General features: G+C 36.3%; 1 protein-coding gene across 1 annotated transcript; it reads right to left on the bottom strand.

The window, feature by feature from the left end:
- Positions 1-776: 776 nt before the first annotated feature.
- Positions 777-20,418, bottom strand: CTHRC1 (collagen triple helix repeat containing 1). Its single transcript, XM_051970965.1, has 4 exons — positions 20,049-20,418; positions 8,093-8,314; positions 5,195-5,411; positions 777-1,028 (listed from the first exon to the last, which is right to left on the bottom strand). The coding sequence occupies exons 1-4, from the start codon at positions 20,208-20,210 to the stop codon at positions 886-888; spliced, it is 744 nt and encodes a 247-aa protein (XP_051826925.1). The 5' UTR covers positions 20,211-20,418; the 3' UTR covers positions 777-885.
- Positions 20,419-24,670: the final 4,252 nt, after the last annotated feature.

Genomic DNA, 24,670 nt, shown 5'->3' with positions numbered 1-24,670 from the left:
ATGGAAGTGGGTTTCTTTGACAAAGAGAAGATCTAATTCAGTTCCAGTTGATCAATGATGGACAGAAGCAGCTACACCCCAAGAAAAAACACTAGGAAATGAGTGTAAACTGTTTTTCTTCCCAGGTTATTTTTACTTTCGGAATCCAATTTTTCCTGTGCAACAAGAGAACTGTTTGATTCTGCACATATATATATTGTATCTAGGATACACTATAACATATTTAACATGTACAAGACTGCTTGCCATCTAGGGGAGGGGGGGAAGGAGGGAAGGGAAAACTCAGAACAGAAATGAGTACAAGGGATAATGTAAAAAATTAACCAGGCATATGTTCTGTCAATAAAAAGTTACAAATGAAAAAAAAAAAAAAAGAAGAAGAACAGTAAAGACCAATTTGGATTATGTCTGGTCTCTGCTCTAAAATTGTCAATAGCTCCTCATTTAGAGACTTGAGGCTTTAAAATTTTTTATAGGAGGCTTTATTTAACAGACACAAAACAATTTTAAAACAACTCCAACTTCTATAATGGTTCTCATTATGAATTTGTTTAGATGCTATGTTGATAGAGAAGAGGTAGGTGAGGAGAAAAGAGAAAGCCTGTCTGACAAAAATGAGGCTATTACTAATGGGACCTGGGAGAGGTTTTTTTTAAGGCCGGGAAGTGGGAAGGAGTGTTTGTACCAACAGCAAATTCCTCAAATTGTCTTAAACATTTGTAACATGACATTAAAAAAAGAAGAAAGTCTGAATACACAATACTAGATTACATCTGTTTAAAAAAAAAAAAAGTTTAACTTATTTTTTCAAAGTACAAAATGTTTCATAAAATAGACTGTTTAAATTGTATTCAAAAGGAGGTAGGGAATGAGGACCCGCAGGATTCATTTTGGGAGTTCTTCAATGATGATTCGGGACACTGAATTCCATCCAGTTGAGGCATCTCCTTTGGGGTAATCTGCACAGGTGCCAACCCAGACAGCAACGTCCACTAAACCAGCACTGATTCCTTCACATAGACCTTCCACTGGGAAAAAAGAATCACAGTTAGAACCTCCATGAGATTTTACAACAATCAGCTTTTCTTATTCTTTCAGCTAAATATTTTGTCTGACATCAAACTTAACGCTACTTTACTTAATACAGGAACTAGCATGATTTATTGATTACAAATTCATATCAATATGAGTTACCATAAATATTGGGCCATCTCTTTCTTAGTTTAAATTTTATAAATAATTTTTTGGAAAATTTCCTATTTATCACCACTGTTGGAAGCAACTTATTAAGGAAAAAAAACTTTTATGGTAAAATTGTTAAATTCTAGGAGAAACAGAAACTCCCCTCCCCCCCAAAAAAATCAGTATTCAAACCAGTAGACATTTATTCTATTTTTCAAAGTGGAACAACTTGATTTGAATTGTATTTATCTTGTTGGAACACTTTCTGATAACTGATACATGAGAAACAGAAAACAGCTTTCATGAGTTTGGGTGGGGTTAGGTTAAAACAAAATGGGTTTATTAGTGTTTCACTTATTTCAATTTTCTCACTAATACAAATTTTATATATTGCTTTCCTTTTGCTTGTAGCTTACAAAAACTGCTTTTTGAAGAAAATCTGTGGCAGTCACAGTTTTAGAACACAAAAGAACCATGATAAAACTGGCATTCTAACTCATCTTAACTTAGTAACTCCTTTTTTTTTTTTTTTTTTTTTAAAGACTTCCCCTGCAAACTCCCCTATCACACCCTTCCCTACCCCTTCCCAAGATCTTATGCAGGCTAGAAGTGCAACAGCCAATAGACCTGATTCCACTGCAGATCAGCTTAGAAATTTTGCCCTGTTTCATTTCTGACCTGAGCCAGTTCACCTCCCCTTAGGAAGCTTAGTGACTTAGTGGCTTAGTCTAGCCCCAGACCTAATTCAGATACTTAATTGGCTTTTCCTTTCTGTAGTTCAGAACGCCTGAATTCAAGCAATCCACCAGCTCCATCTTCCTGGTAGTATGGTCTATAGATTTGAAACATTATTTTTTTAACCCACCATTACCTTTCTAAAGCAATGCTTTAATACATACTTGAAATCATCAGTGTAGCTTCTCCCTCTATCAGCAATTGGTATCTATGTCTTTTCATCCTACTTTATTTCCATAAATTGCATAAAAGCTAACTGGGATGCTGAAGGTCCTTCTTTGATTTTCTGATTTTAACTTTCCATGGATGCCAATTCAGGATTCAAGTAACTCATTTGTTCTCACTTTTTCTCAGAAGATGACCCATCACCCTTTCTGATGATGATGAACCATCCTTAAGGTGAAAGCACACTTTGATGATACATTTTAATGCTACATCTTGGACACTGGTCATTGTTGACAATCCAACCTGGGTATAGCCATCATGTATCTTTGGTTGACCTACCCTTTTGATTTTCTTGATATTGTGGCATTCCAAGATATGGTGCAATTAAAGGTATTCTTAGTTTGAAATGAGAAAAACCCCAACTTTTCCACTTACTAATTGTATAATTTCAGGCACACTCAATATCTCAAGATGGCTCTAAGGTCACCTCTAACTCTAAATCTATGGTCCTAAGGAAATATTGCTATTTTGCAACAGTGAGGAGTTTGTGATAAGTGAAAATGACACAATTTCCCAAATGGGAATCAAGATGCTCTCCTCCCAATTGATTCTTCATGCAGCTTATTGTCCACCTATAACATCAGTCCCAGATATATAAACTATTAACTAGATCAGTAGGTATTACTTATCCAACCAAGTCCAGTTCAAGATTCTCAATATGATATCAGAGTTACTGTGGAATGACCTGGATCCCTTATTGGAGAATCCAAGAATATTCAAATTTTTCTGTCTTGAAATCATCTGGAAGTTGGTCCAGAAATTCACCATCAGTGTTGATAATAGCAAGTATTTCAGGCCTAAATTTCAAATATGTGAACTTGAACTGTCATATGACTCACTATGTAATAATAATATCTAACATTTATATAAGATTTGGAAGCTCTTCACATATATTATCACATCTGATTCTTACAACCGCTTCATGAAGTAGGGATTATTATTCCCATTTAACAGATGTGGAAACTAAGGTTGAAAGGTTAAGCAACCTGTCCTGAGGAACAAAGCTAATAAGTGACTAAGGCAGAATTCAAATTAAAATCTTCTTGACTTCAAGTCCAGCACTCTACCACCACACCTTGCTAGATCATTATGATTCTCTGTTATATGATGATAGGATGTTAAAGCTAAAAGAGATATTAGATATAATTTAGTCCAATCTCTTTGTTTTCCAGATGAGAAAACTTGAGCAGTTAAACAATTTGTAAAAGGTAGCAACTAGTTGGCAGAGGATACCATCCTTTTATTTCCATTAAGTCCTACTGCAATCCCTCATTATGACATGAAGGTGATCATAGGTTCTTCAAGGGAGCAGAAGTTCCAGGAAGAGCCTCCCACAATGGAAGTGCCTCAAAAATCACCCTCCCCAAATGGCCTGTATGTCTGTGATGAAGGACCAGTTCGGTTACATGCAATTCATGTCCAAGCATTGCCAAAGAATCTCAAAGAGAATCCTTTCCTGGTATTGGGAAAGAGTGCAATCTGAACTGCAGAAAGAAATTCTCATAGTAATGAAAACCTAGCCCTTTTGAAGTGTTTCTTATAACTCTATTCCTTTATATCAGTACTGCTGCTACCAATTAGTGCTTCTGAGCATCCACAAGAGACTAGACTCTCCCTGGAGAGAGTATCTAGTGATATATGTACTACACAGTACCCTCTCACTCTAAAGAGGCACAGTGCTCATTATATATATCAAAATTTACATACTGAAAAAAGAAACCATTGTTATTGAGTATTTTTAAAATTGCTTTGTTACATTAATTATTTATTTTTTTCCCTAATACTTTTAGAATTTGTTTCTTTTCAATCTGAAGTCCAAAGCAAAAGCCAGTTATAAAATTTTAAACTGTACCATTCTGATTATTTGTTCCAAAGAACTTGTATATAAAAACATAATGGCACTGAAACAGGTTTGACTAAAAGAGAAAAATGTGAAGCTATACTGTGTGTCAGCCATTTTATTCAATGTTGTATGTTGTAGACCATTTAAAATAACTATTCAGTATAAAATACCTGAAAGTATACTTGCCAAAACAGACATAGGAACTATATGAATCTAAACATAAATCATAAATTCTCTTATGTTCTGCTGTGCACAAGGTGATGATTGTTCTTTTCTTATTTTAAGTATAAAATAAGTTTTAAAACTTAAAAATAGCTTCTATTGAAAATAGCTAGAAAGTATTTAAGATTGGGGATAAAATTGCTTTTGGGCAGCACTGATTAATAAAGAATAAAATTATTTTTAAAAAATAAGCAGCAGTGGAGAAATCATGTCATCTAATAAACATGAACTATATCTGTAAATACAAGTAATAATATCTAGCTTCAGTTTCTATGCATTATCTCATTTGATCAAAGGAACATATGGAAGCATAGGTTTCCAGCTAGAAAAGATCTTAGAAAGCAAGAAAGCAAAGCTTTCCATATTGCTTTCATGCACAGAAAACCTAAAAAATTGATATAAGCCTTTGACCTAAGGAAATGATCATTTCCTTCAAACTGGATATAACCCTAAACTTGATTCAAGAGGAGAATCCAAGAATAGGATGGTGTGTTTTCCCTTCATGCTGGCTATACTGTTTCTCCCCTTCCAAGAGCAGCAGAGACAATCAAGTTCTTACTACTGTTCAATAGTAGCCCGTGGTAATCCATTGTATTGTACTTGGTAGAATGCTAAAAATTATAATTTATATTAAGTTAAAATGTCAGTTAACAACAGTCACATAAGCATTTATTAAGCATTAACTATATACTAGGCATGTCAGTCAAATGCAAGCCTCTTGAGGGCAGGGGCTATTTTTTTTCCCCATTTTTGTAGGCCCAGCTCTTAGAAGAGTATTTTGCACATATTAGGCACAAAAAGATATTTAGTAAATTGAAATGTTTGTAAATTGCCTGGAGGCCTATGCTATAACAGATTATAACAATCCATTTGTCTAACATGAGAACAAAACTTAAAAAAGAGTTTGTTAATCATCCATATCAAGAGAACAAAACAATCCAAGGAAGATCTCACAGGACATTCTCACATTTGTCATAGTTCTCCTACCTGAAGAAGTTCGATGAATGTTAATAGTTGAATTCATCTCTGGGCTTCCTTGATCCAAATAAATTATGGCCTCAATGGGAAGTGGTCCAGAGCATTCAGCCCCATTGAATGTAAAATACCACCGCTGACAGCAGGCACTTTTGCATTTTAGTCGAAGGGATCCACTAAAAAGCACCCGGAGGGCACTATTAGAGCGCATCTTTGTGAAGGTGCATTCCTAATGCAAAACACAGACATTGACTTACAACCCCATTTCCCATTCTATTTCCACTCTAGAATATAGATATGTTTTCAAAATGTGAATTGTCTTCAACCTCCTGGTCCACATTTTAAAAGCATAATTAGTCAAACTATATATTTTTATTCCCTTAAGAGGAATAGTATATGAAAGGAAAGTAAATCTGAATCACACTCTAATTGTTCAAGCCTTTGGCATCAATAGGACAAAACAACTGAGCTATTAACATTTGGATGAAGTTAATCCAATAAGTATCTGTCATCTTAACTTGATTATGAATAAGAGAAAAGGTTAAACTTAGTTATAGGATCATAAATCTAGAACTAGAAAAGACCTAAGAGATTATTTAGTCCAACAATTGAATTTTAAACATTAGGAAAATGAGTTTGAATTTTGCCACATATGTAGCAATAGATATTTAAATGCAAATAACTAGACACAATACATATATACATGTGTATATACACATACATATGTGTGAAGACCGAGTTAGCTCCCTGGATACCTTAGAATCAGCCGGAGTTAGCATAAGCAAAAGTCCTTGGTCTTTATTCTTGGTCTTTATGGGTAGAAGTGAATTGGATGGAAGCAGAATCTCCCGGACTTCATTCTCCCTTGTCTACTGCCAAAGTGACTCTGGCTAGTCTTACTCCATCCCCTAGTCCCTCCTACAATTCTTTGTATATACCAATTATTGAGCCAGCACAGGATAGTGGGAAGGCCCATTTTTCAAGCATGTGCTAATAGAGTATTGTCCAATCGGTAATTAGCCTTAAGTGCTCGGCTGTCCGACTTCAGTGCATCAACTCAAGAATTTCAGACCTTTACACACATGCATATGCCTAAGTGTGTGCATATGCATGTATAATGCCTGAATATGCATGTATCTACACATATGCATGTATATGTATATGTGCATCGTGTGTATATACATGTTTGTGTGTATTTTATCAATATGTAGATCTATAATGTATAATATATTTGAATGTATAATAATTACATATTGTTCTGTATTATAATATAATTGCATTATAATAAATGATATACTATAGAAAGAGAGCAATAAATACAACAGTATAAATACATAACAACATTTAGACTAGATTTTAAATTTTTTTAGGAAAAGATTTTCATCTTTGTACCCTTAGAACCTAACATAGGTCACCTTGCATAACAGATACTAAAAATAAATGTAAATTAAATCTAAAGAAACCCAGAAGCTTTGTTTAGGCTACAAATAATCAACTCATTCATTAGTGCTGAATATTTAAATATGTAGGCATTTATTTTAATAGAATACTTTTCTGGAAATTGAATTATGACCTATTTTTTATAGTTGGAAACTGGAGCTAAGTTTGTTTTAACTTAGATTAAAATTGTCAATATGTCCTCAGCTACTAAAACTATAAGACACATGTTAAAATTTTACTCATTTAAGGTGGTCACCTAATTGATCCTGCCCTAAAATTTTGCTATATTTCCATATTAAGCAATGGCCTATATTCTTTACAATGCAAAGATATGGAGCTGAATATGGAGCTGAATATCAAATTCAGAAAACATACAAAAGTTTCTTCCAATTCTTTGGTAACAAAATTCTACCAGAGGTTAAATTCATAAAAATTATGGCTGATACCCATATAAATCTAATCAGAAAGTTACTCTTAATCAAATACTGGGGATGGAGAATGAAATTAAAAGTTTTTTCCCTGAGAAGTATTCATTGGAATTATACCTCAGAATTGTAAGCCCCACACTCCAGGGGTCCTCAAACATTTTAAATAGGGGGCCAGTTCACTGTCCCTCAGACTGTTGGAGGGCTGGACTATAGTAAAAACAAAAACTTTGTTTTATGGGCCTTTAAATAAAGAAACTTCATATCCCTAGGGGAGGGGGATAAACATCCTTAGCTGCCACATTTGGCCCACAGGCCATAGTTTGAGGACCCCTGCTTCTATTCTATCTCCACAGTCACATGGACTATTTCTGAAGCAGATTTAATCAATTAGGTGGACTGGATCTTTGATCAAAATGCATGTACATGGCTGTTATTTCAAATACAAATATGACAAATAAATATAATTTCAATAGTTTACACTATTACAAGAGTAATTTTGTGACAATCCATTTCAAATGAAGTCCATTGCTGTGACTGACCCATTAAACATACTATTAATGAAGCTTCTACATTCACTATTACTACTTTTAATCTAAACATTTTTTAAAAAATTTAAACAAGAAGTTTATTTAAAGAACAAAATGTTTAACTTGAAGGGAAAACTATCTAGAATCAAATTTTATAGTAATTTATCCCTATTGAAATACAAAGATTGCCCTACATATAACAGCTACATACAAAAGAGTTATAAAATCATTCTTTAACCTGATTATTTTTAGACACCATAGGTAAAATAGCAGGGTGATATGTTGGTCTGATAATATCTTTTATAAAATTGGTTTTGAATTATGACCTATTTTTTATAGTTGGAAACTGGAGCTAAGTTTATTTTAACTTAAATTAAAGTTGTCAGGTTATCTGTTCTTGAATTTTAAATCTTGAGATGACTTTGGGCCATATGTAGGAAATCTAACCAGAAACTTAACACTCAAACTTTGCAATCTTGATATTTCAGCTTGGAAAAATTCTTAAATTTACTTACTGCAATTTTCCCAAGATCTATTCCATAGTTAAGTGCACTCCATGAACACTGTTTATAGTTAGGTGACCAGGTCTCCTCAAAAGTTTCTCTCAGACATTCACCCTTTTCACCTTTGAATCCATCTCGACCTGGGATTCCAGGAGTACCTGGGATGCCATTGGCTCCAGGATTTCCATCTCTGCCAGGCACCCCAGCAGGTCCTTGAATGCACATTCCATTATACTAGGGAGAGAAAGAGAAAGAAGGGGTACCACACAACATAGTTTAATTATAATGTAAAGATATATTCTGCTTAGGAAAGCAGCACTTGAGAATGTTTTATATGACACTTCTGTCAACAAAGCTCTATATAAGAAAACACAGACAAAATTTTTTTGAAATAATATAACATGACTTTAATAAAAATAACATTTACTTTATGCTGACCAATAACAATTCAGATTATTACTTTTAAATTTTAATTTTCTGAATTACTAAAAAATTTGGTACTACCATTTTATATCACTGTTATACCACTATGATCAAAGAGGAAATAAATGTTTCCTTTTATATTATGATGAACACTGAAAATTACCAGCCTTCCTGTCATCTGGGCTTGCAACACCTAAAATTCTTGATTTCTTACTCCTTCATCTCAGAGATCCAATTGGGCTCCAAGTCTCACTAAATCTGCCTCCAAAAGATCACCTATATTCTCCTGCCATCTCCATCATCTCCTCCCTGTGTTATGCCACAGTTCTCTTTAACTGTCCTGACTCAGTTTCCCTGTCTCAGTTTCCTTAACTGTTCTGTCTCTGACCCAGTAAAACTAAGGATTATTCGCTCTTGGTTATAAATTAGCAAGATAAAAGAATAGATCTCCTGACTCTTTTATGGATTTACAATATTCCTTTAGAATATTCCAAGATAACCCATGATATCTTTACTTCTTTGTCTCCGGATTTTTTAGGGTTTTATGACTTCCCCTCCCTGATAAAAACTTTCCCTCCCTTTCTCTTTGTCTCCAAAAAGGTATTTAAGAAGTTGGGGTTCCTCCATTCATGGCTGGAGTATGGCATCTGGCAGTTGTATGCTGGACTCCTCCAGCCCTGGGACCAACATGAATTCCTTGGTCCCAGTATATTTTTATCTCTGTCTGACTGGATAATCTGAGACGAGAGTCCTGTCCAGTCAATCTTACTCTCCCATTAATAAAATATTAAAAACTCTCTAATCTCTCTCCTGCCTCAGTTTCTCCGGCATTACACCTGGACTAGTATGACAAGCTTCTAATTAAAACTTTCAGCTTCCAATTTTCTCCCTTTCCAATCTTCCTCAAAGTTGCCAAAATAAGTTTCATAAAGCACATGTTTGTTCCGCTAAAGAAACTTCAGTGGCTCCCTACTAGTTCAAAGATAAAATACCATCTCACCAGCTTGGTATTTGAAGCCTTTCACAATGTTGCTGTGCCATGAGGTCCCAGTTCTGTTCACAATACTCTATTTTTGTGCACTTTTTATTCCAGTCTAACTAACCTACTGATTATCCCTTGTATTTGGGATCTTATCTTTCATCTCCCTGACTTTGTCAGACTATCTCTTGGACCAAGAATTCCTTCCTTCCTCATCTCTACTTCATAGAATCCTAGGCTTTTGCTAAAGACCAGTTTTATATGTCACTCTGTACCAGAATCCTCTCCCTCCCTTTCTGTTATCTCAAATAAGCTTGTGATAGATATGTAAATGGTTTGGTCTCCCTGCAGTAGAATGTAAGCTTGTTGAAAGCCGGAACTGCTTTTTATTTTTTTAATTTTGTTTGTATCTCCAGCATTATAAGTGGACCTTGCAAATAAATAGTTGCTTAATAAATTTTATTAGGCTAAATATGCTTCAAATCTCACTATTTAAAAATATGATTTAGTAAGATCATCAAGGGCTAGAGATTATTCATATGAAGTTTTCCAGTAAGCTTAATGTTTATCTTTCTACTGTCCTTCAATGACATTGAAAGAACCTTCTTCCTCTAGAACTGAATTTCCTCATGATTGGGAACAATGCTATTTTCTCAGAAAAGGTAGATTAGGAGAAAGAAAGACAGAGAAAAAGAGACAGAAAAATGCATAGATAGATAGATAGATGCATACTTATCAAAGGAATGTGAAAGTGAGTTAATACATGAAAAGGTGTTTTGAGAACTTGGATGATAAGACTGAGATCTATTTAAATTTGATTTTTATTCTAAAATATTATTCATGTTCATTGTCAAATATATAGACTATTGGGGTTTGCTTTTGAATGGGACAGAAGTAGAGAAACCAATATGGTTTATTTTGGTATTTTCTCTTGTATTATTATCATCACTAAAGCTTACCTCTCCTATTTTTCATCCACACCATGTCCTCCAATCCCTCAACCTTTTAGTTCTTTCCCAGGCTATCATGCTAGCACTACCTACGTTTTCCTTCTCAGTCCTTGGTGAAACAGTTCAAGTCTCTTGAATGCCTTGACTCTTTATTTTATCACTGCTTTAGCCTTACCAAGCCTCAGACTCAGATCACTCTCATTCAGATCGAAATCAGTCAACTTTGCTCCTATACATGTTCAGGCAAAGTTGGGGAAAATCATGAAACCATGCTTACTGAATCCACTAAAAATTTATATTACAGAACCTCATCGGGGCTCTCATTGCTGAAAGGCAATCCTTTTAAATCTCCCTAACTCAACTCATTATCCCACTGACTATAACCATTCTTCCAAATCTTTTTTAATCTTTCCTCAAACCAAGAGAGGATTCTCCTTATCACATTTCGAATAAAAACTGAAGACATTCAATAAGAGCTTCCTCTTCTCTCCTTCTTCCATTTCACATGATAATGTGAGCTGCCTTCTTTCACTCTTTCCCACATTACCCTAACTCACATGAAGAGGTCACCCTTCTCTTTATCAAGGCAAACTTCTCTACGTGAACAAATGATCCCATTCTATCTCTGCTTTTCCAGAATATTGTCCCCTATACCACCCCCAGTTTCTCACTTATCTTCAATCTCTCCCTGTTTATTTTCCTGTTGCTTACAAATATGTTTATATCTCTGTCATCTCCAAAAATCTCATTTAATTCATCCATCCTCACTAGCTTACATTCCACACCTTTCCTCCTTTTTTATAGCTAAGCTCCTTGAGGTCATCTGTACTGACGCTATCACTTCCTTTCCCCACTCTTATTTTCCGAATTCATCATTCAAACAAAATTGCTCTCTCCAAAGTTATCGTTCTCTTACAACTGCCTAATCTAAGACCCTTTCTTAATCCTCAAGAGTGTCCTCCAGGCCTTTATCCTGGGTCTTCTCTCTTTGAACTGTTTTACTTGATGTTTTCATCAATAATGAAATAAAACATCTTGGTTTTAATTATCACCTCTACGCTGATTATCACAAATGTTCTTATCCAATCCTATCTTTTCTACTGGCCTCCAGTCTCAAATCTCCAACTCTCTATTAGACATACTGAACTGGGTGACTCATAGACATCTTAAATGCATCATGTCTAAAACTGAACTCTTTCTCTTTCTCCCTAAACTTTCCCCCCTCCCAAATTTCTCTATTACTGGTAATAGCACCACCATCTTCCCAGTCACTCAGATTTACAACTTCAATATTATCTTCAATCTTTACTTTCTCTCATTCTGTATATACAATCTGTTGTCAACATTTGTGAATTTTACTTCTGCAACAACTTTCATATGTGTTCTCTTCTCCCTTTTAACCTACTACCACTCTAGTGCAGGAACTCTTACTTAGACTATTGCAATAGCTTGCTGGTTGGTCTGCTTGCCACAAGTATCTTCTTACTCCATTTGGCTGTCAAAGTGGTCTTTCTAAAGCACTCCTCCTATTCAATAAATTCCATTGGTTCTTTATCAGTTCTAGGATCAAATATAAACTCTTCTGTTTATTCTCCCTAACCTTTCCAGTTTTCTTATACCTTACTCCCTTCTTCCCCCATATAATATGTAATCCAATGACACTAGCTTCCTTGCTACTTCTTGGACAAAACACATCATCTCCCAGTTTTGAATATTTCTACTGGTTGTCACTCATTCGTGGAATAGTCTCCCTCTTCATCTTAGTCCCCTGACTTACCTGGCCACCTTCAAGTGTCAGCTAAAATTCCATCTTTGACAGGAATCCTTTCCCAATCTCCCTTAATTCTAGTGTCTTTTCTCTATTAATTATAATTTATCCTGTTTTGTTAAACTTTAAAGCTATATATAATTATATATTCTTTATATCCTATTTGTTATCATGTATAGCTATATATGTGTGTGTGTGTTTATTATGGATATATGATTATGTATCTTTTATATTTGTTTTCTTTTATAGCCTTTTTATTTGGTTGTTTGCCATTTTCTTCCCCATTGGACTTGACAGAAGAAATAATGTTTTGTCCTTTTGTTGTATCCCCAGTATTTTGTACAATATACTTAGCCAATTGTAGTTACTTAATAAATGCTTATTGACTGACTGGTGATGAGGTTTCCAGTTAGAGTTCTGAACTATTAGACTTTGTTTTTCTGCATTAGATCTCCTTCCTTCAGTATTTTGTTTTCAACTATCCTCCCTTAAGATCAGCATTCCTGAAACATCTAGTCATTTCAGTTATGTCTGACTATTCATATTGGGGGTTTTCTTGGCAAACATACTGGAGTGGTTTGCCATTTCCTTCTTCAGCTCATTTTGTGGATGAGGAAACTGAGGTGAATAGGATTAAGTACTTTGCCCAAGGTCACTCTTCTAGTACCTTAGATTAGATTTGAATTAAAGTTTTTCTGACTCTAGGCCCAGTGTTCTTTCCATTGCACCATCTAGCTGCCATTGCATTATAGTTCTGTTTGTATTATTTTTATTTTCATCTGGACTCTTCCTAGGAATATAATGTTCCTCAGCTGAGCTTCTCTTCTTCTAAATCTGCTCCTGATCACTGACCCCTAAAAAAAAAAAATACAATAGGAATGCTATGTGACCAAACTACATCTCTTACTCATAGTCTCTCAATGTCCCTGTGGAATCAAGTAAAAATTTCTGTCCTCAAATGACCCAATTTACCTCATTCTCTGCTAGTCGTTTGTCCTCAGCTCCATCCAAGCCAACACTACCCATTCCCACCTCTGAATCTTAATTTAAGCTATTTTTTTTAGTTTCTATATGAAGCAAGGTTAGTCCCTTTTCTCTGGATTCCAAAACAAAGACACCACCAGGGGGCAGACCTTGCTGAAAGTGTGAAAGGAACATTTTGAAAGATAATATGCAAGGAATTTTAAAAGATTCAGTTAAAGTAAATCCTGTTTTCTTGGGCTGCAGCTGATCTCAGATGTAGAGCTTTTCTTTTTTTTTTTTCTTTTTTAAGTGGCTTTAAGAATATGTTTATTACCAAAGTAGTAATATCAACAAAATACCACAACTACAAAAACAATTATGCACATCTTATCCTCAATAAAACAATTCAAATAAGGTTGCAGTCATTTAAAAAGTAATGGAAATCAGCCTCCCTCAAAAAGCAAATGAAATATTCTTATGTAACCAGTAAACAAATTAATATGACTAATAAAGAAAATAACACAAATTTGAAAAGTCTGGAATTAATATTTTTAAAAGGGCAGTCCTTAAGTATTTTTATCAATCAGCTCATCAATATCTCTTCCTCTAATCTTTATTCTATTCGATATCTAGCTAGCTTTTTTAAACAATCATCATGACTCTCATTTGACCACACTATAACCCTTTGGGCCTGCCAGTCCTCCAAAGTAATGACCACATGAAATGGCAACATTAATTGAATTTGAGTTTATTGGCATTTGTCATGAAAAGTCAAAAGATAGGTCTCTTATAAACATTTGGCAAACATTTTGAATAACCATAAGCATATGGCCACTAGCATCTCCAAAACACCTTGTATAATTGTCTCCAAAATTTTTTCAATTCAATTCTATATCTCTATCAAAATTATTTCTCATGTACTATTTTCCTAAGCCTAGAACTGGACTCATAGTGATTTTTATTCTCTTTATGTTATTGGCCCTTAAATGGTCCAATGCCTTGCAATCTATATTATTGATATGCATAGGGCTCAGAGCAGTAAACATTTATTCCATAACTTGGACCGTGTAGGCTTTATCACTTCTCATATTTAGATCCACATTTGATCCCTTTCTATCTATAGTTGAACCAACCCAACTTATAGGAATAGCCATTCTCTCAATACCAAAACCCATGATAGCCCTCATTTCCTCTATCTACCCTTATATCAATTCTATAGGTTATCCATCCTTTCAATACTTGTGTTCATGTACCCTATTTCAAGGAATCTTTTTGCTATATTCCTGATCCCATTCCTTCTAGAGTGGATACCATTCAGTTCATGATAAGACCCATTCTCTCCATTTTTGACCCTATTCTATCCATTCTATGCTTTTCATGGCCCAGGCTAGAAGCCATTTTTTTTCATATCAGCACCATTTTATGCAGTCAATTTCAGGGTCCATTCCCTGGATTCCAGAACCATTGCTCTGCCACCCCCCCCCCACACTCCTCTCAGAAGAGTTTCTCAAAAAATGTAAGCCATTTCCATTTCATTTCAAGCAAAGTTTCTCTCAAATCTTTCGGCCATTCCACAATCCATACTATTCATTTGGTCCATGTTCAGGATAGATCCAAACTGACTCATGCCATTACAAATAAAGGGTCCTTCCAAGTGTCTATTTCAAATTCCATGCCTTTCATTTCCATTATTGCAGGTCACATTTTGCCATTCTTATGTCTTTTTTTTAGATGACTGGCATTAAGAGAAATTTCTTCTGGTTCTAGTTCTATACAAACGCTATCAAATCTATGAAAGAGTTACTAAAGGTACTCCAGGGGAAAAAAAAAAAAGCCCCCTTTTGGCAAGTTCCTCTAATTCATTTTCATGAATTCTGTTCTGTAAAACAAAAGTTGATTGTTGCATATTAAATTTCAATTAAGCTGTTCAAAAGAAACAGTGTTGATTGTGTGATTTTTCCTATTTTCATCTTCAAGAATGTCTATTCTAAATACATCAGCTGCACAGAATACTTCCTTCAATTTATTCTAGCCAACTTTGTAATTCAGATTTGCCACATACACTGTGCTTCCAAATCTTTTTTGTCTTTAATAAGTGATTCATCTTATTTAAGACAGTGGGTGGGATATTAATTATTCCTGGATCAACTGGTTCCATAATTATACCACCAGTTATAGACATCAACTTTTGCCTTACTCTCTAGGCCTCTTCATCATTAGGATTTTCTTTGGCTTTCAGAAGTATTCCACTCAGAGCTTACTTGGCCAAAATTTTACTGCTTTTTTCATCTTGAATTTAACATTATAAAGAAAAACAACTTTGAAATACTTGAGAACTTTAATGACCAACAATGATTCCAGATGATTGAAGATGAAGCATTTCATTTGCCACTTCACAGAGAACTGATGGATTCAAGATCCAGAATGAGACATACATTACTAAACATAGCTGATCAAGAATTTGATTTGCTTGACTCTGCATATTTCTTACAAGGATTCAATTTTTCTGTTTTGCTTCAATGACAGGGACATGGAAAGGAAATAAAACAAGTATATGTTAGTTGAACTAAGTTTAATTTAATCAAAATTATGTTTTTCTGAAAAAAAGAGAAAGCTTAGGGACAGCTAGATGATGAAATGAATAGACCACCCCTCCTGGAGTTAGAAGGATCTTAGTTCAAATCCAGCTTCAGATCCTTAATACTTTACTAGCTTGTGACCCTGGGCAAGGCACTTAACCCAAGTTGCCTCACAAAATACATAAATAAATAATAAAAAGAGAATATATGCTGGAGTGTTTACAATGGCTTTTTCAACCTGGTGACTATGGCAAAAGGACTGTGCTTAGGAGAAGATTTAAAGAATAACTAAATGTTAAAATTAGAAAGAATCTCAGACGATATCTAGTTCAATCATATCAGTTCTGGGGAAAGAATCAAATGCCAGAGGCTTAAATAATGATAGCTGGCATTTATACAAAGCTTAATATCTTATAATGTACCACCACTTATCATATATCTTCTCATTTAAGCCTCAATCATAGTCCAATGAGGGAAGTATTAAAAGTATTATGGTCCACATGTCACAGACAAGGTAGCTGAGCTTCTGGACTTTTGTCCAGCAATCACAAAGTGATTTGCTTTGATCAGATACAGCTAAGGTGAGCACTAGACAAATTAAGAGACTTCTAGAGTTCAAAGTTTGAAAATTTGAAATTCATGGATAAGGCTTTGGATCTGGGATTTAATTAGCATAAGGTAATGACTCTCTCTATGATAATTTTTAAGTGATTTTTTTCCCTTGACCTTTACTTTTTTCCCCCTCTAGATCTGTTTTTTCATCAATATAGGAATAGGCTTTGATGGGGAGAAGTTTGGGAGTGTGAAGGGAAGAAGAAGAGTAGGGAAACTTTCTTGCACTGAAATACTTGATTTGACAAGTTCTGTAACTAAAGATTGTACTATGCAATGTGACCTTACTTGGCTGAAATGAACCTCTCATCTTTTCTGCAATTTACTGTCTTAGAGAGTTAGATGTGTCAAATATTCATGCAGCTTACAACATTCCCAAGGGTAGTTTGAACCAGATTACACTATCATTGGGAAATATTTAACAAAATAAAAATACAATACAACATAGATAAAGTTATTTTGTAGGTTTTTAAAGTTATGTTTGGTGTCAGGGATCTTCATGGAAATTTAAATGGCTCTTGTTTCTATTTGCATCTGATACCTAATTTGACCTAAAGCAGATTCATAAACTTTTTCCACTTGAGACCCCTTTTTGCCTGAGAAATTTTTATGTGACCCTGAGTATAAAGGCATATTAAATGAGTATACAAAAGCAAACATTTGCTGATAATAAATCATAATTTTACAACCTTCACATTCAGTTACAAGACCCAATATGGGGTTACAATTCACAGTTTAATAAGCTTTGTTTTAGAGAATTAATAGTGACTTAAAAAGAATCAGATATCCAGTATGCGTTAGAAATAGGGATCTTCCTGATTTCAAAGTCAGCTCTTAATCTATAGTACTATGCTGCACGTGGTATATACACATACACTCTCTCTCTGTGTAAGTATGTATATACATATAATATACACACACAAATATGTAACATATATGTCTATGTTGCTATTTATACCGTGCTTTGAGTTAAAAAATGCTTTCATGTATAGTACCTTAATTAAATGTTCTTAACAGCTTTTTGAAGTAAATATTATTATTCTCACCCATTTTACAGATGAGAAAACAAGGCTTATAGCGTTTAAGTGGCTTGCTAAATCTCACAGTTTTTAAGTATCCAAGGTTGAATAATATTAGTTAACATTTACATAGCACTATAAGACTTGAAAATTGTTTTACATATGTTATTTTATTTGATTCTCATAACTCTGTGAAGTTGTTGTTGTTCAGTTATTTCAGTTCTGCCAACTCTTCATGACCTTATTTGGGAATGTCTTGTCAAAGACACTAAAGTGGTCTGCCATTTCCTTCTTTTACTCACTTTATAGATGAAAAAACTGAGTTAAATGATAAAAAATATCGATGAGAAAAATAAGTGACTTTCCCAGAGTCATAAAGCTAATAAGCATCTGAGGCTGTATTTGAACTCAAATCTTCCTGACTCCAGGTCCAATGTTCTATCCACTGTTCAATTTAGCTGTGAAGTAGGTACTATTATTATTATTATAATTACTCCTATTTTACAGATGGGCAAACTGAATCTGAGAGAGAGCTGAAGTGACATGCCTAAGGTAAAAAAAGGCAATGTCTGGGGCAGGATTTGAACTCAGGTCTTCCTGACCTTCCCCCCTCCCTAGTCCAGAACTGCTTCACTATCCCTTGTTACAGAGTAAGCACAGCAAGATTAACTAAATAAACATATTCATCATTATGTCTGTAATACTTAGAAGATTTTGTGATTCCATGATGTGGGTTTTCCCTTCACCCACAAAGACTAAAACCCCATTTAGGTGAGTGGTTTTATTGAGTTCCTACTTTCAAAAGATTCATCCTCTCTTTTCCTCCTGCCACAGCCAGTGACCAATCTGGTGATGAATCTTTGCATTCAGCTAATCCATATACTGAAGGCCTTAGGGAATTAGTAGGATTTCCAGAGCATGGACTCTGCTCAATTTCTTTGTGATTTTTTTCTTGACCTTTACTTTGCCCCCCTCCCTTCCAGACCTGTTCTTTCATCATTGTAGAAAGCAGGTTTTGGATGGGGAGAAAAGAGACTTAGAATTCTGAAGGGAAAGAGAAAATGGAATGGAGAATTGGAAGGACAGGAAACTTTCTTGCACTGAAATCCTTGATTTGTCCAATTCCCATAACTAAGAACAGGATCATGCAACGTGTCCTTACTTGAGTGAATTGAACCTCTCTGCCAGTAGAAAAGAATAACAATCTACAAAACCCATGTTGTCTAACTTCCTTTGTAATTTGAAGACTAGGAGAGAAGATTCCCCATGGATCATCCACATGGAGAATAGGAGTTGCAATTTTCTTCTTTTGGTGACCACAGCAATGGTCAGCAAGAGTTCAGTGTAAGGGAGGAGGGAGAAATCAGGTTATGTTAACAGGCAAATTTTGCTTTATTTGAACCATAGTTATATGTACAGCCTTTCCAGCCACATTAATGCTATTAAATGAAGTTCCCAACCTCCCCCCCCCCCTTTTTTTTTACTAGACTGGGAATAAATGGGGTAAGGAGAGAATTGTGCTGGGAACTGGTGATACAAAGATGAGAAAGAACACTATCTCTGCTTACAAGAAGCTCATATTTTCCTTGGTGAGAATACAACTGGACACACAGATAAGCACAAAACAAAGACAAAGTAATTTCAAGAAAAAATAACTCCAATTGAAAGGAGAAGCCCCAAGAGAGCCCGGGAAAAAAAGGTTTTCTTCCTTAAACTACTTTCCTTTTAAAAGTAAACAAAGTCTTAATAGAAACCAGAAGCAGAAAGAGGAAAACTGCCTTACCATACAACATTTTTTCTGACACAGCCTTCAGGGACAAGGAGATAAGTCTAAAGTCAGAGGATTCCTTGATGCATAATTTCTTAGGCTCATAGGATTTATGTTTTTCTAGATAACCTACTCTAGTTCTTTTGTCTTACAGATGAAGAAACTGGGGCTCAGTTTTAAATTGGTTTGTCTAGAGGCGCATAGTTACTGAAGAGCAACGCTGGGAGTTGAATCCAAGTCCTTGGACTCCAAATCCTCTTAAAATCTCTTCCGGTAACTAACAAAGCTTCTAGATATTTTACTGGTAACCCATAGGAAGCACCAACAAAGTTCTCCATTGCATCGTCCAGGCATATAACTAAACCTTGTGGCTTGAAGCCCATAGGACTAAAATTTGCAAAAGTCTGCAATTTGCAGGGATCACCAAAGTTCTCCAAGCCATCACCACTCCAAGATTTCTCCATCTTCAAGTGAATTTCCCTCTCCAGAATCCCAAGCCCCATAGCACATATCTTCCCTTCCACGTAGACAGACATACGACCCTTCCCCCTCTCAAATTGAGTAAGCAGGCAGACATACACAGAGATGGGCAAGCAGACACACATATAAACATAGATGAGGCAGCGGGGCAGATAGACACACCCAAACATCTGTAGCTTTTGATCATCTATCTCTCCAGCCTCAGCGACCCAAACTCCCTCTCTAGCTTTGCCAATATCGCCCTGTTTGCCCGCCACAGCTGAGGCCAGTCTCCATCTATTCCCTAGTCTCCTGCGATTCCAACTAGCCTTTATTCCCCAACTCCCTGGGCCCGCAGCCTTCCCACGGGACAGGATGGGACAGCCTGGATAGCACAGGATGGGACCGGACGGGATGGGCTGAACCGAACGGATTGAGACGGGCTCACCAGGTCCACTACCTCCCTGGGGCGGAGCTGCGATTTCTGCTTTCCTTTGGGGTTCTCCATGCCGCCCAAAGGCGCGGGCCACAGCAGCAGCAGAAGGAGCTGCAGGAGGCAGAGGTGCAGCCGGACAGAAGCGGAGGCAGCAGCCGGGTCGCAGGAGCGCATGGTCACGCCGAGTGAGCCGCTGAAAGACTCGGCTGAGCTCTGGCCCGTTAGGAAGAGGGGGTGGGAGGCAGCTGAATTGGTCAGTGTCTGGCCCCAACGCTCTCTGTTGCCGCGGCTGCCTCCGGCTGCATCAATGCGCCTTTCACACGCGCGCCCTCCCTGCGGACACCAGGAATTTCCATCCTGTGAGAGGCTGGGAGCCCCGCTGCCTGCCCCACCACCGCCCGGCCCCCAGAGCCTGGCCGCGGGGCGGGCCGAGACAGCTGGGGACCCGCCTCTTTGGCTCGCGCCTAGGAGCCCCTTCCTGCTGCTAGAAAGCAGACAGACCCTCGGGAGAAAAGGGAGGATAAGAGAACTTTGTAGAGGGGGAGGTGAAACTTATGGAGAGGGTCAGGCACAGCGCAGGGAAGGAAGCTTAAGATCACTGACTTCGAGCTGGAAGGGACTTTACAAGGCAGCTATTTTCACCTCTTCATTTTACTGATAAGGCATTGAGGGCCTGGGACGTTGAATAACTTGTCCAAACTTATCTAAATCCAGTTTTCTGGTTCCAAATCCAGCGCTCTTCCTGCGGTACCTCAGCAAAACCGGCACCAGAGGCTGGTAAAGGAATTGGAACTCCGGGATAAAAAGTTTGCATAGATGATATCCTCAGGCAGGAAAGGTAACTGAAAAGGGGATAGCCTTAGATAATATCATAAGGGACCATTTATTAGATCTCCCACCCTGCCTCCAGGATTTTCATTGAAGATAGGTGAAGTGGAGGGGGAAAAGGAAAGAGGAGGAAGAAGGAGATAGAGAAGGAGATTGAGGGAAAGAGAAAAGGGGGAGGGGAAGTAGTAGGAGGAAGGAAGGAGAAGAAGGGAGGGAGGGAGAGACAGAGACAGAGAAAGAGACAGAAACTGACAGAGATGAGTTGGAGAATGTTCTTAAGAGCCACGGGATATCTTAGAAGCTACAGCTATAGAAGAAAAAAATGAGAACCTGAATTAAAGGTACAGTGAGAATCCAAATGAGACAATATAGTATGTAAAGTATTGTGTAAATCTGAAAGCACTATCTATATCAATTCTAGTAGTCACCAACTATTAATAGGCAAATCAATGAATAGCTCTCAGCCTCAATCACCTCTTTTGTAAAACTGAGGATAATAATAGCACCTACTTTCTAGGGTTCTTGTGAGGATCAAATGAAAAAATATAAACAAAGTGCTTTTTAATCCTTAAATTGCTACATGAATACTTATTATTTTTGTACCCCTTCCCTCTGAGTTCAGTTACTCATTTCTCGACCTTTCCACTAAGAAAAGTAATAATATCAGCTTTTTCTAGAACTAGTTCCTGAATCTAAGCTAACTTTATCCAGAATTATTGAATACCAGCATTGGAAAGAATGAACCTTAAGCAATCATCTAAACCACTGTACAATTAAAATCTTGGAAAGTTGAGGCTTATCCAAGTTCATGCTGCTAATTTAAGGTAAGACCCTCAGGTCAATGTCCTTTCAAGCACATTATGCTACTTTCTGATAGTGGCTTGAAAATGGTGTTTGCCTGAACCAGGTTGAATAATATATGCTGTAATAATGCCATCCTGTATCCCAGCAATATATCATGGCAGCTATGTCCTCCAACAGATAGAGTGCTGGACTTGGAATCCAGAAGACCTGACTTCAAATGTGACCTTACAGACTAACTACACAAGTCAATTAACCAAGGCCTATCTCAGTTTACTTATCAGTAAAATTAAGCTATTAATAGTTCTTATCTTCCACAGTTGTTGCGAGGATCCAGTGAGATATTTGTGAAACACTCTGCAATCTTAAGGTACCTTATAATGATAGCAAAACAAAATCAGATCTTCATATAGTTGGAAGGAATCTTTATAGCCATTTAGCCCAGTCTATTCCTAAGGAAGCATCTCCTCTATAACAGATGCAGCATCCAGCCTCTACTTAAAGAAGGATGATGGATTGTATTGCTTTTCAAGTCAGATAAATGAATGACTTTTCTTATCTATATAAGGAGAAGATCACATTCAGAGAGCTTTGAGGCCTCTTCTAACACTTCATTTATAAGCTCTAACTCAAAGAACTCAGGTGATCTAAATGGGGAACTAACTACCTCCTGAGACAGCACTTTGGGATGACTCTAAATATTAGGAAGTTTGTTTCTGTATCAAGGCAAAATAGGTCTCCTATCTATAACTTGTATCTTTTCTTTCTGATTCTATCCATGGGGCCAAAGAACAAAGCTAATCTCTCTTCTATATAACTGTTCTTCCAAATAATTCCAGACTGGTATCTGCTTATGTCTCTCCCTGACTTCTCTTTCTGAAAGTTAAATATCCTTCATCTCTTTTAACACACCTTCTTAGGTTAGTACCATCACTCTTTTGATCACACTCCTCTGGCTGGGCTATATTTGCCCAATCAGTATGGCTCAACCAAATTTTGCAGATGTCTTGAATTCCAGGCTAATGAATTGAAATTCATCCTCTATGCAACTGGAAACTAGTGATGTTTTTTAAACAACGGATTAGCAAAGAGGCATGTTAGGAAGAAAAACAGAAGGGATAATCAAATACTGGATTTAGTGCCAGAGACTTGGATTTGAATCTTGACACTAGTACTATGGAGTACCTAGGTGACACAGTGAATGAGTGCTGACCCTAGAGTCAGGAAGACTCATCTCCCTAAATTCTTAGATAATTACTAGCTGTGTGCTCTGAGCAAGTCCTAGAGCCTGCTTGCCTCAGTTGCCTCATCTGTAAAATGAATTGGAGAAGAAAACGGAAAATCACTCTAGTATCTTTGCCTCCCAAAAAAGCCCAAATGAGTTCACAAAAAGTCAGATAATACTGAACAACAACACTGCTTCTCTAGAGACATCATACTTACCTTCTATATTACCTTGGACAAGTCCTGGAAGTTTTGAATCTATTAGTTACTTGCATTACTCTGCCATATAAAACAAAATGACACATCCTAAGCTATTATGAATATTCTTATTTAAGAAAATATGTGATTAGGTAATGATATTCTCCCTCTTCTCAACTTGGATAGGGTGCAATATTGTGTATGTATACATATGTGTGTGTGTATGTGTGTGCATATATATATATACATATATACATATATATATATTATCAAATTCAGTGTTCAGGCATTGTCTTGGGGAATTTTGCTTGCTGCAAAAAATAATTCATTTTATTATAAAGGAAAATTCTATTCAGATGAGAATAAATGAAGAACATTTACAGAATGACTGTAAGATGAAAATCAAAGGCATGAAAAAAGCTTATAAAAACAAAACAAAATAAAAGGCAAAAAAGTGACATTGTTTGATTTGAGGAGGTAGGGGAGAGACGACAACAAACAGTCTCCACAGCTGCACTTTTAAGTGCATTATGTAGCTCAGTAATGTAATTGGTATCCTATGTAAATATGACTGATTCAATAAGGTTCATTGTAGATGAAAGAAGAGGTCTGAAGCACCTTGGCAGAAAGCATTCATAGGAGAAATATTTACATTAGCCCATATGGTCAACAGTGAGGAAAGTATAATTTTTTTTTTCTATACCACTTGCCAAGAATCTACAAAAGAACATGTGTTACTAGCTACTTGATTGGTAAGGCACTCCGATGCAGTGGAAAATGTGCTGGATTTAAAGTCAGGGACTTGGGTTTACATTGTGGCTCTTCTATTTACTACCCACATGACTTTTTAAAAAAGTCACTTAATCTCTATTCTTCAGTTTCTAAATATGTAAAGTGAGGAAGATGGGCCTCTAAGACCCCCTTCCAGCTACAAATCTATGATCCTATCAACTTAGGCAAGTTATTTCTCCTTTTCTGAGCTTCAGTTTCTTTATTTGGAAAAATGAGAGCAGCTGGATGAGATAGTCTCAGTAGTCAACTTGAAATCTTTCTTTCAAAGGCCATGGATGGTCATCATATAGTATGAAAAATAGCTTTGGCGATTCTGTGGCTTTAGAATACGTTTTAACTCTCCTGGCACTAGCCTCTGCGATAAGAGTCAAGAAAGAGATTAAAGGAATTAGAATAGGCAATGAGGAAACCAAACTATCACTCTTTGCAGATGATATGATGGTATACCTAGAGAACCCCAGAGATTCTACTAAAAAGCTATTAGAAATAATTCATAATTTTAGCAAAGTAGCAGGATACAAAATAAATCCCCATAAATCCTTAGCATTTTTATACATCACCAACAAAATCCAACAGCAAGAGATACAAAGAGAAATTCCATTCAAAATAACTGTTGATAGCATAAAATATTTGGGAATCTACCTACCAAAGGAAAAGGTTAGATTCACAAGACAGAATAGTCAACTATAGCAATCTAGTGTTAGACAAACCCAAAGATCCTAACTTTTGGGATAAGAATTCATTATTTGATAAAAACTGCTGGGATAACTGGAAATTAGTATGGCAGAAAT

The sequence above is a fragment of the Antechinus flavipes genome, chromosome 1, assembly GCF_016432865.1.
Source record: "Antechinus flavipes isolate AdamAnt ecotype Samford, QLD, Australia chromosome 1, AdamAnt_v2, whole genome shotgun sequence".
Lineage (NCBI taxonomy): Eukaryota > Metazoa > Chordata > Mammalia > Dasyuromorphia > Dasyuridae > Antechinus > Antechinus flavipes.
This window is presented reverse-complemented; position numbering and strand designations above follow the sequence as displayed.

Coding starts and splice junctions, on each gene's coding strand:
- CTHRC1 (XM_051970965.1), bottom strand. CDS start 20,210: ATGCGCTCCTGCGACCCGGCTGCTGCCTCCGCTTCTGTCCGGCTGCAC. Junction 5,412..8,092: donor TAGATCTTGGGAAAATTGCA/GTAAGTAAATTT, acceptor GTTTTGCATTAG/GAATGCACCTTCACAAAGAT. Junction 1,029..5,194: donor CATTCATCGAACTTCTTCAG/GTAGGAGAACTA, acceptor CTTTTTTCCCAG/TGGAAGGTCTATGTGAAGGA.